The sequence below is a fragment of the Eumetopias jubatus genome, unplaced genomic scaffold (genome assembly GCF_037043125.1).
Source record: "Eumetopias jubatus isolate StellerSeaLion01/CBP00866 unplaced genomic scaffold, mEumJub1_p1.0 scaffold_16, whole genome shotgun sequence".
Taxonomy (NCBI): domain Eukaryota; kingdom Metazoa; phylum Chordata; class Mammalia; order Carnivora; family Otariidae; genus Eumetopias; species Eumetopias jubatus.
In genome coordinates, this window is record NW_028274822.1 from 67375929 (window position 1) to 67389227 (window position 13299).

General features: G+C 58.8%; 2 protein-coding genes across 4 annotated transcripts in view; one reads left to right on the forward strand and one right to left on the reverse strand.

The window, feature by feature from the left end:
• Positions 1-7263, forward strand: part of SMARCB1 (SWI/SNF related BAF chromatin remodeling complex subunit B1) — a 36952-nt gene extending 29689 nt beyond the window's left edge. For all 3 annotated transcript variants that reach the window (XM_028095501.2, XM_028095502.2, XM_028095503.2), the window contains exons 8-9: positions 6361-6492; positions 6916-7263. In XM_028095501.2, the coding sequence (XP_027951302.1) occupies positions 6361-6492; positions 6916-6955 (172 nt within the window). In that variant the 3' untranslated portion in view covers positions 6956-7263. The remainder of the gene's footprint in view (positions 1-6360; positions 6493-6915) is intronic.
• A 2200-nt stretch (positions 7264-9463) lies between these two features.
• On the reverse strand, positions 9464-11779 carry DERL3 (derlin 3). Its single transcript, XM_028095504.2, has 7 exons — positions 11651-11779; positions 11472-11537; positions 11314-11387; positions 11101-11194; positions 10421-10616; positions 9810-9900; positions 9464-9704 (listed from the first exon to the last, which is right to left on the reverse strand). Exons 1-7 carry the CDS (start codon positions 11741-11743, stop codon positions 9623-9625), a joined length of 696 nt encoding a protein of 231 aa, XP_027951305.1. The 5' UTR covers positions 11744-11779; the 3' UTR covers positions 9464-9622.
• Positions 11780-13299: the final 1520 nt, after the last annotated feature.

The window sequence follows — 13299 nt, forward strand, 5'->3', positions numbered from 1 at the left end:
ATCAAACTGTCATTGTCTACATTTGGCAATCATTACTCAGGGACGGGAGCCTAAAATGGCACATGAGGAGCCCGTACCGAGGTCTTTTTGCAAAGATAGGACAGTTAATGGAGCTCGTGAGTATGTTTGTGTCTCAGCTGATTTTCCCAGAAATCCCAGGAGACTGCTTTCTGACTGCTTCCTGTAAATCTGAGCAAGAGAGAAGGAATGACCGTACACTTTCAGGCCTTGAGATCCTGGCCCTGGGAAACCAGTGAGCTCCGTGGGGGTCCAAGCACCGCCTGCGCTCCCGGCATCCGGGCTGAGACATGTTCCCTCCCGTAACCTCCCAGCAGCCCTGCCGACCAGGTGGTCTCGCTTCACAGACAGAGTCCAGGCCCTGCCTAGGAGGAGGCGTCTATGAGCCATGATGTGGCGGCGTCTTGCTCTTGTGAAGAGTCTGGCTGGAGGTGTGGCCGTGGATGTCCGTTCATGCTGTACTTGAGCCAAGGCCGATGGGCCTGAAGACCGGTCTGGGGTGGCCTCGCTCCCTGGAGTGCCCCCTGGGGTCCTGGGAGGTGGTGATGTGGTACAGGTCGTGGGAGTAACATTGACCCCAGGTACCTTAGCCCCGAGATGCTGATTGGGTCAGAATCCACATTTGGCTGGCAGATGCTGTGTGGGGTGGGGTTGTCATGCTGCTCAAAGCAGCAAGACCCGGAGGATGGTGGGATATGTGGTGGTGTCCCTCCTGCTCTGATTCTGGGGTGATCCCAGGCGTCCTCCTAAAAGCCCCCGCCAAGGCTTCAGGCCGTCGGCAGTATGCCAGACACTTCCAGAGCAGACCCCCCTCGGGAGTCCCTGGTGGCAGCAGGTCAGGACTTAACAGATGATCCCCCCTAGCCCCCCCATCTCAGAAGCCACTTAATGAATTCCAGCCGGGTGGCTGGGGGGCATCGCAGAGCCCTGGGCCGCTGCACTCAGCGAGTGCTGATTATGCAGGTTTCATGTCCTCGGGATGGAAGGCAGGGCCGCCTCCCAGAGACCGGGGTGAGCACACGTCCCCCTGCCAGCAGCCTCAGCCCGTGGGACACAGCCTGCCTGGGATCTGGGAGGCAGCCTCAGCCTCTCTCTGGCATCGGGACGGCTGCTTGTGTTTTCCCAGCTGACCAGGCTTCCTTAGCTCCTCCTGCTAGGCCCAGCCCGTCGTGTGTGCTGTGTGTGGCCTGGGCAGCTGGACACTCTGGAGAGAGCTTGCAGGACAGGAAGGGGAGCTTAGGGTCAGAGGCTGGCTTTATCGTCCAGGGAACAGAACTGTGGCCTTCTAAGGCAAGCAAGGAAGGGGACTGCAACTTCTGTCTCTTGACCTTGACCCACATTATCACTGCTGCACCACGCCATCCTTTGGGAGCTCCAACCGCTTTTTTTTTTTTTTTTTTAAGATTTTATTTATTTATTTGACAGAGACACAGCCAGAGAGGGAACACAAGCAGGGGGACTGGGAGAGGGAGAAGCAGGCTTCCCGCGGAGCAGGGAGCCCGATGCGGGGCTCGATCCCAGGACCCCGGGACCATGACCTGAGCTGAAGGCAGACGCTTAACCACTGAGCCACCCAGGCACCCCTCCAACCACTCTTGACTCTCCCCAGGGAGACCAATATCAGTCCTTCTCTCTGGACCGCTGCCTGGGGAGAGTAGAGTGGGCTACCATGTCTCCAGGACCAGGGACCAGTTGGTCTATGGAGGGTGGGACCAGGAGCCCCGGCCTGGTCTCTGCTACACGCAAAGCTTGGCAACTGCTAAGTCACGTGACTCCTTAAAAGGGGCTTTAAATCCTGGGCCTCCATCATCCTGTGTTGTAAATGCTCTGAATTCCCGCAAGCCAGTGCAGTCTGTCTGCCCCCAGACCGAGCCCAGTGCGTCGGGCTGCAGTGCCTTCCTCAGTGATGGTGGCACTGAGTTGTGTCCGCGGTGGAGCAAGGCGAGCTGCTGGTCACGGGGCATGTGTGAACGGAGGCAGAATGCCCACAGACAAGTCAAGGGAGCCAGGGCAGAGAACAGACTTCCCTTCAGCCGTGGGAGGGGCAGGCCTGATGTGGGCAGGCATGAGGAGGGGGCATGGCATGTGGCAAATAGATTGGGGGCCCCAAGCTCCTAGAGAGCTGAACCGGAACAAGACATAGATGTCCGGGGGCCAGCGGAATGGAACAAAGATGGTGAGTGGCAGGAGGGGACAGGGCTCCACCACGGGAAGGGCCTGAGCTGAGCAGCCCATGCGAGGCTGTCAGACATTGACCCAAACCCGCGAGCCGCTACCTGTGAGGAAAGTTGCATCAGTAGAGTTCCTGGCCCCTCCTGTACCTGCAGCTGGGGGCAGAGAAGAAACAGTACACTGTCTAGTAGAGGAGACTTGTGTGTGGCCACCAAAGGTAATCGGCAGGGAGCATGAAACCCTGGAGGGAGGTGGCCGGGCAGGGTGCCAGCTGGGAGGAAGCTGGGGACAGGCAAGGGAACCTGCCAGAGAACCTGGCAGCTGGGCCTGATGGGGGACAGAGATGCAGGTGTCACTGGTGCGTCTCAGGGTTGAGAGACACCAGGGTCACTTTGGACTTGGGGACCAGGAGCCACAGAGGTTACTCCTGGAACTCTGCCCACCTGACAGCTGCAGCGCTTGCTTGCCTGCTTGTCCGTTGTTAGAACCACTTCCTTGAGGTATAGTACACGTACGGGACAGTCCAGCCAGCTAGCATGAGCTTTGTAGGATCTGCAGTGGCGCAGCCATCACAGTTCGAGAGCGTTTCCGTCACCCCAAAGGAAGCCTCACGCCCTTTCCCGGCCATCGTCCTGCCCCCACGGCTCTCAGCCCTGGGCACCTCCTGATCTGCTTTCCATCGCCTTGCTTGTTCTGGGTACTCAATATAAATAGAATCCTAGAACACGTGGTCTTTTGTGGCTGGCTTCTTAGTATCACGGCTCCCTGTGGTAGCCTGTATCGGAGCCTCATTCCCTTTTGGGGTTAAGATCTTGTCATACAGATGGACCCTGTTTTATTTACCCAGTCAGCAGTTGATGGACAGTTGGGTTGTTGTCACTTTTTGGCTGTTAAAGAGTAGTGCTGCAAGGATTTGTGTACAAGTTCTTGTTTCAACACCTCTTTTCAGTGCTCTTGGGTAGATGCTAGGAGTGGAATTGCTGGGTCGCGTGATAGCTATGTTTAGTGTTTGGAGGGACCGCCCAACTCCTTTCCAGAGGAGCCGCCCCATTTTCCTTTCCAGCCTGCAGAGCCAGGCTTCTGGTCTCTCCATATCCTCGAGCAACATCTGTTATCTGACTTGTTAATTCTAGCCATCCTAGGGGAAGCGGGAGGGGGGTCTCATGGTTTTGATTGGCATTTCCCTGGCCATGACCTGAGCATCTTCTCGGGTGCCATTGGGCATTTGTATATCACCTTTGGAAAAATGGCTGCTCAAGTCCCCTGTTTTTTAATGGGGTCATTTGTATTTTTATTATTGAGTTGTAAGTGTTCTTTATGTATTCTAGATATGAGTTCCTTATCAGAGATAGGATTTGCAGATATTTTCTCCCACTTTGCGGGTTGTCTTTCCACTTTCATGACAGTGTCCTTTGAAGCACAAAAGTTTTATTTTTTTTGTTTTACATTTTATTTATTTATTTTTTAAGTAATCTCCACACCCAGCATGGTGGGGCTTGAACCTACAACCGCGAGATTGAGAGTCTCACGCTCCACTGACTGAGCTAGCCAGGTGCCCCTGCAGCACAAAAGTTTAAAGTTTTAACATAGTCCAATTTATTCTTTTGTTGCCTGTGCTTTCTTTTGTAAGATTTTATTTTTAAGTAATCTCTACATCCAGCGTAGAGTTCGAACTCACAACCCCGAGATCAAGAGTTGCATGCTCCACCAGCTGAGTCAGCCCGGAGCCCCCACCTGTGCTCTTTTTAATGCGATACCTACGAAACCACTGCCTAACCCAGCAGGTCATCTTGCCCCGGTGCCATTTGTTGGAAAGACTGCTCTTTCCCCATTTTGTGGACTTTGGCACCATGTAAAAATCAGTTGACTATGAAGAGGAGGGTGATGTCAAGTCTTGTCTCTCCCTGCTCCCAGTTGAGTGGCCGTGGGCAGGTCATTTCCCTCCAAGATTCTGTCCTTCTCCTTTGTGAAGTGGGCATAGTAGTGCTCCTTGGCTGTCATTTTGTATCACGTGAGGGCATAACAGTAAGATCACCCAAAGATAACCCTACAAGCTGTGGCCCCAGGCCGTCTGTCACCTCAGCCACAGCCCTCCCCTGCCTAGGCTCTGTGTCCCCACCTGGACTCTGCAGGGTGGTAGGAGCATCTGTGATCCCAGGTAACCTTGAAGCCGTGATGCAGAACCCGCTCAGAGGAGTGGGAGGCGAGGTGGCTCCCCCGCCTGTGTATTTGTCCCAAACCCGAGGCAGGCCTGCTGGCTCTAGGCCCATTTTTACAGGGTTGGATCGAGCTAGTTCTTATTTTAGAACAAACCCACTGGAGTGGAATCTTCCCAGAGCCAAGGGGAGGTAAACAAAGGGGCCTCCAGGACCTACTCATGAGCTCTTGTTTAAATTAAGAGAAAAACATGTTTTGCTCCCCTCAGCGTGGGCTTGGCGCCTTTCATGTCTGTCCTCCCGAGGAAGGCGGCCGGGAGCCCTTGAGGTGAGGAATGATGTTTGGGTCTGTGGCTGGGGGGCTGAGGATTGCCAAACCACCACACTGGCTGCAGAAGAGCTGTCAGGAGCTGCTGAGGAGGGCTGGCCTTGGGGAAGCACGGGTGGGGGCTTGGTGCTGCCCCTGTCACTGGCCTCTGAGTCACCAGCACAAGCTGGGGCTTCGGGGCCTAGCTTCGGCAGCAAGAGGTGAGTCCCACTTCTGCAGAGGAGCCAGGGGTAGCCCTGGGTTGTGGTGGCAGCCTCAGCCCACGAGCTGGGACTCCTGGCTGAGGAGAGTAGCACAGGGGAGGCCAGAGCAGGCCCTCGGCTGCTGTGGGTCAGCTGGCAGCATGAGGAGCAGAGCCTCTGGTCAGGCCTGCGTGGACGCCCCTCCCCAGTGGGCCACTCACAACCTTGGGCACAGGTTACAGGGAGACTCCGTGACAAGGTGCCTGGCCCCTAGGGAGCTCCTCTGGTGGACATACGTTGGCTGCTTTAAATAATAGTAATCCTCCAAAAAGCTCTCACAGCCGTGATACTGTTTCTGTTTCCCAGATGAAGTATCAAAACCAGGGCCTCCCGATCAGGGGCCATCCCCTTTTATTCTGTCCGTGTCCTCCAGGTGCCTCCCCCAGGCCCTGCCCGCCTTTACTCTTCCCAGAGCGAGCTGTTATGCAGGTGGGCAGACACCTGATAGGGCTGCAGTGGAGCAGGGCTAGCCTTCTGGGGGTGCTGAGCCTCGGGACACAGGTGCAGGCCGCCCAGCTGGAGGAGGGAGAAAAGGGCCCGGTGAGGCTGGGGTGGTGACGGTGGGAAGGGGGTGGGAGAGGTCAGTGTTAGGGCCACGCTCTGAGGCTTGCCTCCCAGGCCAGGAGTTGGAGCTGTCAGCTCCGAAGCATCCTTGCCTCTTCAGCCTCCTGTCACATAGGCTTAGAAACCAAGGCCCAGAGAGGCGGCAGCTCAGCTGTGTCCTCTCTCCCATGGTGCTCCTGTGTGTGTCTGCCCCCCCCACACCCACACACCCACGCTGTGTCTCCTTGGCAAGAGGGTGCGCAGGTGGCCATCGGGGTGGTCACTGAAGGGCCACGGATTGTAGTGATCAGGGGACAAGGGTCCCAGGCCCAGCTGTCTGTCCTAAGCAAATAGCCCAGCTCTCTGGGATTTAGTTGGGCCAGTGAAGTGGGCTGAGGGGCAAGTGTGCAGAATATTCGGGAGCAGGCTGGCCCAGCGGCTTTCAGTGATGAGGCGTCGAGGCTGGTGGGTCCTGGCCGTGGGCACTGAGTGGGGTAGACCGCCCTCCCCTGCCTCCCCAGCAACACTGGTCATGGGGAATGCCCTCCCCAGGCTTATAGACCAGAGACACCTAGGCAGCAACAAAAGGCCTATTTGAGAGTGCTTTGAAGAGAAGCTATTGTTGTGGGGGGACCTGGCATCTCCAGTGACTCTGCCTTGAGGTTTGCGTGACAGGTGATGACCAGGGCACTCCCCTCAGGAGTGCTGTTCTGAGGAGCCAGGCATGGAAACGGCCTGATAGGGAGGAGGCAGAGGAGGTGGCAGGAAAGGTGTGGGCCTTCCTGCCGTGCCCTGGCTCCAGTGTTTTGGCAGGGCGGGGGGACACTGGTTTCTGGGGGCCTTTCTAGCTGCTACTCTGTGCACTAGCAGTTACTACCTCCCGCCCCACCCCGGCCCACAGTGAGAACCCCCTACCCACGGTGGAGATTGCCATCCGGAACACAGGTGACGCTGACCAGTGGTGCCCGCTGTTGGAGACTCTGACAGATGCCGAGATGGAAAAGAAGATCCGCGACCAGGACAGGAACACAAGGTACCCCCCACCCCACCCCCAGACCCCCTACAGCTGGCTCTCCCCAAAGGTACTTGTCTTGAAGGCAGGGGAGGGACCCGATGACCTGGTTTCTGGGAGGGTACCAAGTTGCCAGAGGCAGGCCCCTGAGTGATAAGTCACAATCTAGCCCCTGGGTGGGTGTCCCTGCCGGGAACAAAACTAAGCCCTTAGGTTGGGTCTGACCACAGCCCAGACCTATGTGTCTGGAGCCCTGGAGAGGTAGACAGGACCTGAGCAAGCTGGAGAGACGGCAGCCTCAGGGTCTTACGCAGCAGACAGGCTTAGAGTGAGCGAGGGGCTGGGGATCCCCCCCTTTCCGTGTCCTTTCTCTGTCCCCACTCCCCTGGCTGTACTAGAGATCCCCTGGGGGGATCTGGGTCACTGCCTACTCTCCTCCTGCAGGCGTATGAGGCGTCTTGCCAACACTGCCCCAGCCTGGTAACCAGCCCATCGGTGCATGGCTCCCACGGAGCGTTCAGAAGATCGGACCGCCTCTCCTTCATCTTCTGGCAAGGAGGGCGGCCAAGGGGGCAGGCCGGGGCTATTCTGAGGAGCATGGGGTGTGGGGAGGGCTTCCGCTCACTCTTCCCTGGGCACACATTCCATTTGTTGAGCCCCAGTCCCCACCCAAGTCTCTGGTCAGAGAGAGGCCTCGTTTTTGGGTTGTGTTTTGTTTTTGTATAGGAGCCCCAGGTAGGGCTAGCAACGCTTTTTAAATAAAGACAACAGGTCATGTTCCATTTTTTCAAAGTGGTAGCATAAAAATAAGAAAGGGGACGAGGAGCAGGGTCTGGCTGGGGTGGTGTATGGCCAAGGTTGGCATGCCAGGCCTCTTGCCCTTCTGTGCCTCAGAGCCCCATCTGGGCAGGCCGGGGCTGATAAGGCTGCATCCAAGGCCAACGGCAGCAGTCGTGCTTTTCCTCAGGCCCTCCACCTGCCACCTGGGCCGTCCTCGTACCGACGGACAGAAGTGAGGTCACAAGGCTCAGAGGGCAGGAGGCCCACTTACCTTGCAGTGACGGCCCCACCACGCCTCCTTTGCTTGGCCTTGTGAAGCTGCTTAGGCTTTCCTGCTGTCCTTGGGCTCTGCTGTGTCCAGACTGTTGTCGCTCCCCCCCCCCCCGCCCCGCCCCGGAGCATTGCTTCTCTGGAGTCCTTTGCAGCAGCCATGTCCTTTGTGGGTGCTACAGGGGTGTCAGCAGCCTGGGTGCCTGAGGGCCCATGCTTGGCTCTTCCAGCTGCACCCCTGGCTGGCACCATGGGCCAGGCCAGCTCTTCTCTCTCAGGTCGGTTGTGAAGAATGAGGCGCGTGGAGCAGCACGCCTGCCTAGGGCCAGCCGTGGGGGGATGTGGTGTGTTGAGAAGAAGGCGTAGCCCTGGGCCTCTCCTCACCTCTGCCTCCAGTGAGCTGCTTGCCCCGTCTGCATCCTTGTCTCATGTGGAAGTGTCCCCACTCTACAGAAGGGATGTGGGCTGCGTGCGGGTGGCATGTGTGGGTCTCCTCGTGGAGCCGAGCAGTGCTTGGTGAATTGGGCACACAGCTGCAGTCTTACCGAAGAGAATAGACCCCCAGCTCTGGGCTGGTGCCTTCAGCTGCTGCCAGGTGTCCCCTGTCAGGTCAGGGCTGCTCTGCTCCCCAGGAGCATGGCAGGAGCATCATGCCACCTGGCTTCCAACCTGAGCCCCAGACTGGCCAAGGGCAGAGCTCTTGAGTAGGAGTTGGGGTCTTGATTGCCAGGATAATAGGGTTAGATGGGCCTGGCCCTCTGGGCTGGGGGTCCCATGAACATGTCCTGGGACATAACGGCTCCTACCTCCCAGGAAGTTTGTACTCAAGCCCCTTGCCCTTCATCCAGGAGTGTAACTTGCTGGAGCTCCACAGCAAGGAGGTGGTTGGGCTTCACTGGAAGGCCCTGAACAAAGAGGAAGATTCCAGGCCCAGGCTCCGCTGGCCTTGGAGACAAGTGGGCTCCATTGCTGAAGGGTTTGCTTGGTCCATGTGCCCCTACAACTGGTGGGATGGAGTGAAACTGCCCGCCTCAGCCCCTCTGGGCAGGTCAGCCCACCAGGCCCGCCCAGGGCCTGAGCGCTCCCTTGGAGCACTGCAGAGCAAGCTGTGACTCCACACGGTTCCCTACAAACTTAGACTCCATGGTGAATACTTGGGCCATCCATGAATGTGACAGCCTGCGGCTGGAGGAGCCCCTATGCTGCTCATCATCCAGGAATAAACCAGAGTTCCAACTGGAACTCTGAGGTCAAGTTGGCCAGGGTGTCTGGTGCCCACTTTACCAAAGAAAAAAGTGAGCTGTGGGATCAGATCAGGCTCCCATGGTTCTCAGCTAAAAACATAAGGGAGAGAGCTTTGTAGAACTCTGCCGAGGTGAAAAGTTTTCAAAGCTTTGGGATTGCAGAAAGGGCCGAGGACCTGGTCCTGGCCCTCTGCCGCACCTGACCCCATGGAGCCTTGGCCACGTCCATTGACTGCTCAGCTAGAAAGTGGGGCAAAGGTCCACTTGTTGCCACTGAGGGACAGGAGGAGCCAAGTGAGGCATCAGCCTGAGGGTACCATGGGCAGGAGCCCCTGCAAACTGGGCTTGGCATGACAGGGACATCCCGGTCCCGGTCCTGGCCCCAGCCAATGAGACCTGGCCAGCCCCTTGCTGCCTGGCCCTGAGCAGAGATCAGTGCAGGTAGGATTTGCCCAAGACTCCATTAAGGCATTGACAAAGCTGGACTGAGAACCCCGAGTATGCCATCTGTGAGCTCAAAGCTGCTGGGCAACTGTGGGCAGGTTCTTGACCCTCTCTGGGCTTCTCATCCTACCACCTACAATTGGTCTGAGAGGGCAGACCAGGCTTGGTGGCCCTAGGTCAAGGCCAGCAACACCTGCCCAGTGTGGAAGGATGTGGCCAGCCAAGGCAGGGAGCCAGTGCTGTGGGCAAAGAGATGCAGGTCATTCTGTTTATTTGGGCAGGCCCTGGGCACCAGCCCCATCTCCAGGACAGGTTGCTCTCCTGTAAGCGGGAGTTAGGGGTGGAATGGAGGCCTGCCAGAGGCCAGGAAAACAGGCCGCTGGGGCTGGGGCTGGCCCTGGCCCTGGGTAGGGTCATTGCTGCAGGGGTCCTGGCTGCTCCTCCGGGAGGGGCAGGTAATCGGGGTCCTCCTGTCGGGCATCCAGTAGCAGCTTCCTGTAGGGAGGGGCCCACACTGAGCTGAGGCCAGCAGGCGTCCCCACTGGTGTAGGGAGCCGTCTGAGGGAGGGTAGCGGGAGAATTGTCATCTCTAGCACTCACAGGAAGCTGGGGGTCAGCAGCAGCCTCTTGCCTCCAGGCTGGTTGGGGAAGACATCCTCTAGGAAGTAGTAAATGTGGCCCACAGCAATCCCTGTAGGAGAGCCATGGATGGCTGAGGCCACTCTCCACAGTCCAGAGCCCGAGGCCAGCACAGCCTGCTCCCTGCCTCCGAGCACAGTTCCGGAGGCACAGCCAGGCCAAGCAACCTCAGGCCCCAGACTATGAGCACCCAGTGTTCTGCACAGACTGCCAGCCCCCGCCCCCGCCCCGGGATGGGAGAGCAGGGTTGACCCTGAAGGACAGGCTTACCTGGCCCAGAAGTGGGCAGGACCTGGGGAGGGGAGGGCCTGAGAACATGGGAGGAATGGGAGCCAAGGCTGGGAACTGGACACACCTATCCCCACCCTGGTCAGGACCCACACGGGCATCAGTACACCGAAGGTGGGGAGCCTGTAGCCGGCTGGCTTGTTGAGGGCCCAGAACAGCGGAACTAGCAGGGCAGGAAGCGGGGGGGTGGGAGGACAGGTGAGAGGTCCAGTGCTGGTAGGAGGGAGGGCTCTGGCACGGCAGACAGGCCTGTCTGGGGAGGGCGAGTGCACAGGCAGGCTCACCCAGCAGGTCCACGAGAATCGAGTTGCCCAGCAGCAGAGAGAACCCCATGAGTGCCCAGGGCAGGAATGGTGCCTGGAAGGTGAGGAGGCCGAAGAAGTTGACCCTCACTCGGGGATTGCGGCGGCTCCATACATACACCAGCATGACTGTGAGGGCCTGGCCCAAGAAGAACAGGCTGCCCAGGAGCCCCAGCAGCTTGAGCCAGAGTCAAGGTGCTGGAGGCCTTCTAGTGCAGGCCTCAGAGCCCCTGCCTGGGACACCTCTGACTTGTGAACCCCCTGGAATCCTCCCTAGTTTCCCCTCCCTCATCACCCCCATGTGCCATTCCCCTGTCCAGATGTGCCCTTCCAATCAAAGGGACACACTGTGGCTGTCAGGCCCCACATGACCTGTCTGCTTGTCCACCGCGCCCCAGCCTCCAAACACTGGGCAAGCAGGGCTCAGCCCCCAAGCACCCCACCTGGCTCTCCTGCACGTCACCCTGTGGTATTTTGGGTACAGCACTGAAGAGCTGGCGCTGACATCCGGAGCCGAGCACACGATGTACACTAAATACATCCTGAGCTGGAGTGAACTACTCTGTCCCTCACCGGCCCGGGCGCTCATGTCAGGCCCCAGGGCCAGCACAGGCCGGCCCCTGAGGCGCCGCGGCCAGAAGTTTCAGAGCCTGGAAGGATACGGTCATGAGGCTTCCCCCGAAGAGAAACATGAAGACGAAGTCGGCCGTGCGGCCGCGGAAGGAACCCTCCTCCAGCATGCGGCAGTAGCGGAACCTGCGGCGTCCGTAAAGGAAGTGCCACCGGGCGGAGCCTCCGTTTCCCCACTCCGGGCCGCCCCCCAGCCCGGAGAGCCGCCCGCCGCCCTACGCCTGGGTCCGCGCGGGGCAGGATACACGAAGAGCATGTTGAAGAAGAAGCTGAATCCCAGGGGCCCGAAGAAGAGGAAGTTGGTGACGAGCCTCCAGACCTACGGAGATGGAGGGAAGGCAGGAGGTCAGGCGCAGGGCAGGCAGGGCCTGGCTGTCAGGTGCAATGGGTGGGGCCGCCTCACCTGGAACTTCCGGAACACGAGGTGCGGGTTGAAATAGAGCTGGAAGGGGCTGAGGAGCTCCAGTTGCTGCGGAACCAGGGGCGCGTCAGGTACAGCCCCCGGGAATCCAGCGGTAACCATGACGACACCCCTCCCGGGCTGCAGCCATGGAGACGGCCCCACCCACCCGGCCAGCTTACCACAGCAGCGGTGGTAAGGACGCAGGCCGCGGTATAGGCCCGCGTCACCGCGGGCACCTGCAGGAACTCGGCCGTCAGGCCCTGCCACGCCATTGAAACTTCTCTGACACGCGTGGCGCAACCTGCTGCGCGCTCTTTAACCCGCCTCCAAACCCCGCCTCACTCCCGAATTCGGCCAATCCGCGTCGGAGGCGCAGCGCGCCCGGGGCCGAGGGAGGAGTCCGGGGGCCGGTAACCAATAGGAGGAGGAAGCGGGAAGCCGGGGGCGGGACAGGGGAGTGGGCGGGTCGGGACTCGGGACCAAAGAGCAGGCCCCACGGGTGAGCACGTGGCGGTTGTTGTGATGGCTGTCGTGGTGGCGCGGGAGAACGTGTGGCCAATGAGGAACGGGTCGCTTCGCGGCGAGCTAGAGAGAACCAACAGCAAAGACCTACAAGACTTTGGGGGCGGGGCTAAGATTACTCCGCGAGTGAAGGTGAGACGGGACCGAGGAACTGTGAGACCGGACCGAGGAGCTGTGAGACCGGAAGGGGCGGGGTCACCCTAGGGCGTGGGCAAGGCGGGACCAATGCGAGTCGGGGCTGGAGGCTCTATGAGGCCCCCAGGGCCGGCAGCGACTCGGTCGGGTCTTTCTCCCCTACTGAGAACCAAAGGCAGTGCCGCCTGTCCCACAACAGAGGAGGCGCTCAAGCACTGTGTCCAGCCACCCCCCACCCCCGCCGCGGTCCACTTGACCGCGCGCGGACTCCTTGTAGGGAGTCTTCCCAAGGACCCCAGAGTGCCGACACTGGCCAGAGCAAGTGGGCGGCCTGGAGAGGGCCTCATCATTTCTTTTTTTTAAAGATTTTATTTATTTATTTGACAGAGAGAGCAGGAACACAAGCAGGGGGAGTGGGAGAGGGAGAAGCAGGCTTCCCACTGAGCAGGGAGCCTGATGTGGGGCTCGATCCCAGGACCGTGGGATCGTGGCCTGAGCCGAAGGCAGATGCTTAACCGACTGAGCCACTCAGGCGCCCCAGGGCCTCATCGTTTTGATGGAAAAGAGAAACTCCATTTATTCATTCATTAAGTCAACCTTCCTTGAACACAGACTATGTGCTTTTCTGGATGCGGGAGATACAGCAGCCAAGAAAAGATGAGACAGGCAGTCATAGGCCTGTACTAATATGAGAGCTGGTGTTCACAGGACTGTGAACTGATGCAAATAATGCCAAGAGTGGAGGGTTGGGTAGTGAGCCATCACTGTAGATGGGGTGATCTGGGAAGCCTCTGTGAGCAAGTGACACCTGATTGCCACTTTAAAAATGTCCCTGTGGCTGCCGCAAGGACAGTAGACTGTCAGAAGAATCCGTGAGCAGAGGGAGGTGGCAAGGCACAGTGGTGGCTTGGGCAGGGTGGAGCCTGGAGAGTGGGGGAGGGGTGGGAGGTGGGTTTGCCCATGGATGGGACAGAGCTGTTTGAGAGGAACCAAGGGTGACTTGACGGTCTGAGCCACAGGGCAGATGGAGGATGGTGGCCTTTACTGAGATGAAGAACGCTTCGGGAAAAGGCGGGCAGATGGAATCCCATTCTGGCCTTGTTGAGTTTGGGGCATCCATGTGACATCCACCTGGAGAAATCCAAGGGTGGTGTTGGGGGAGAGATTGGTC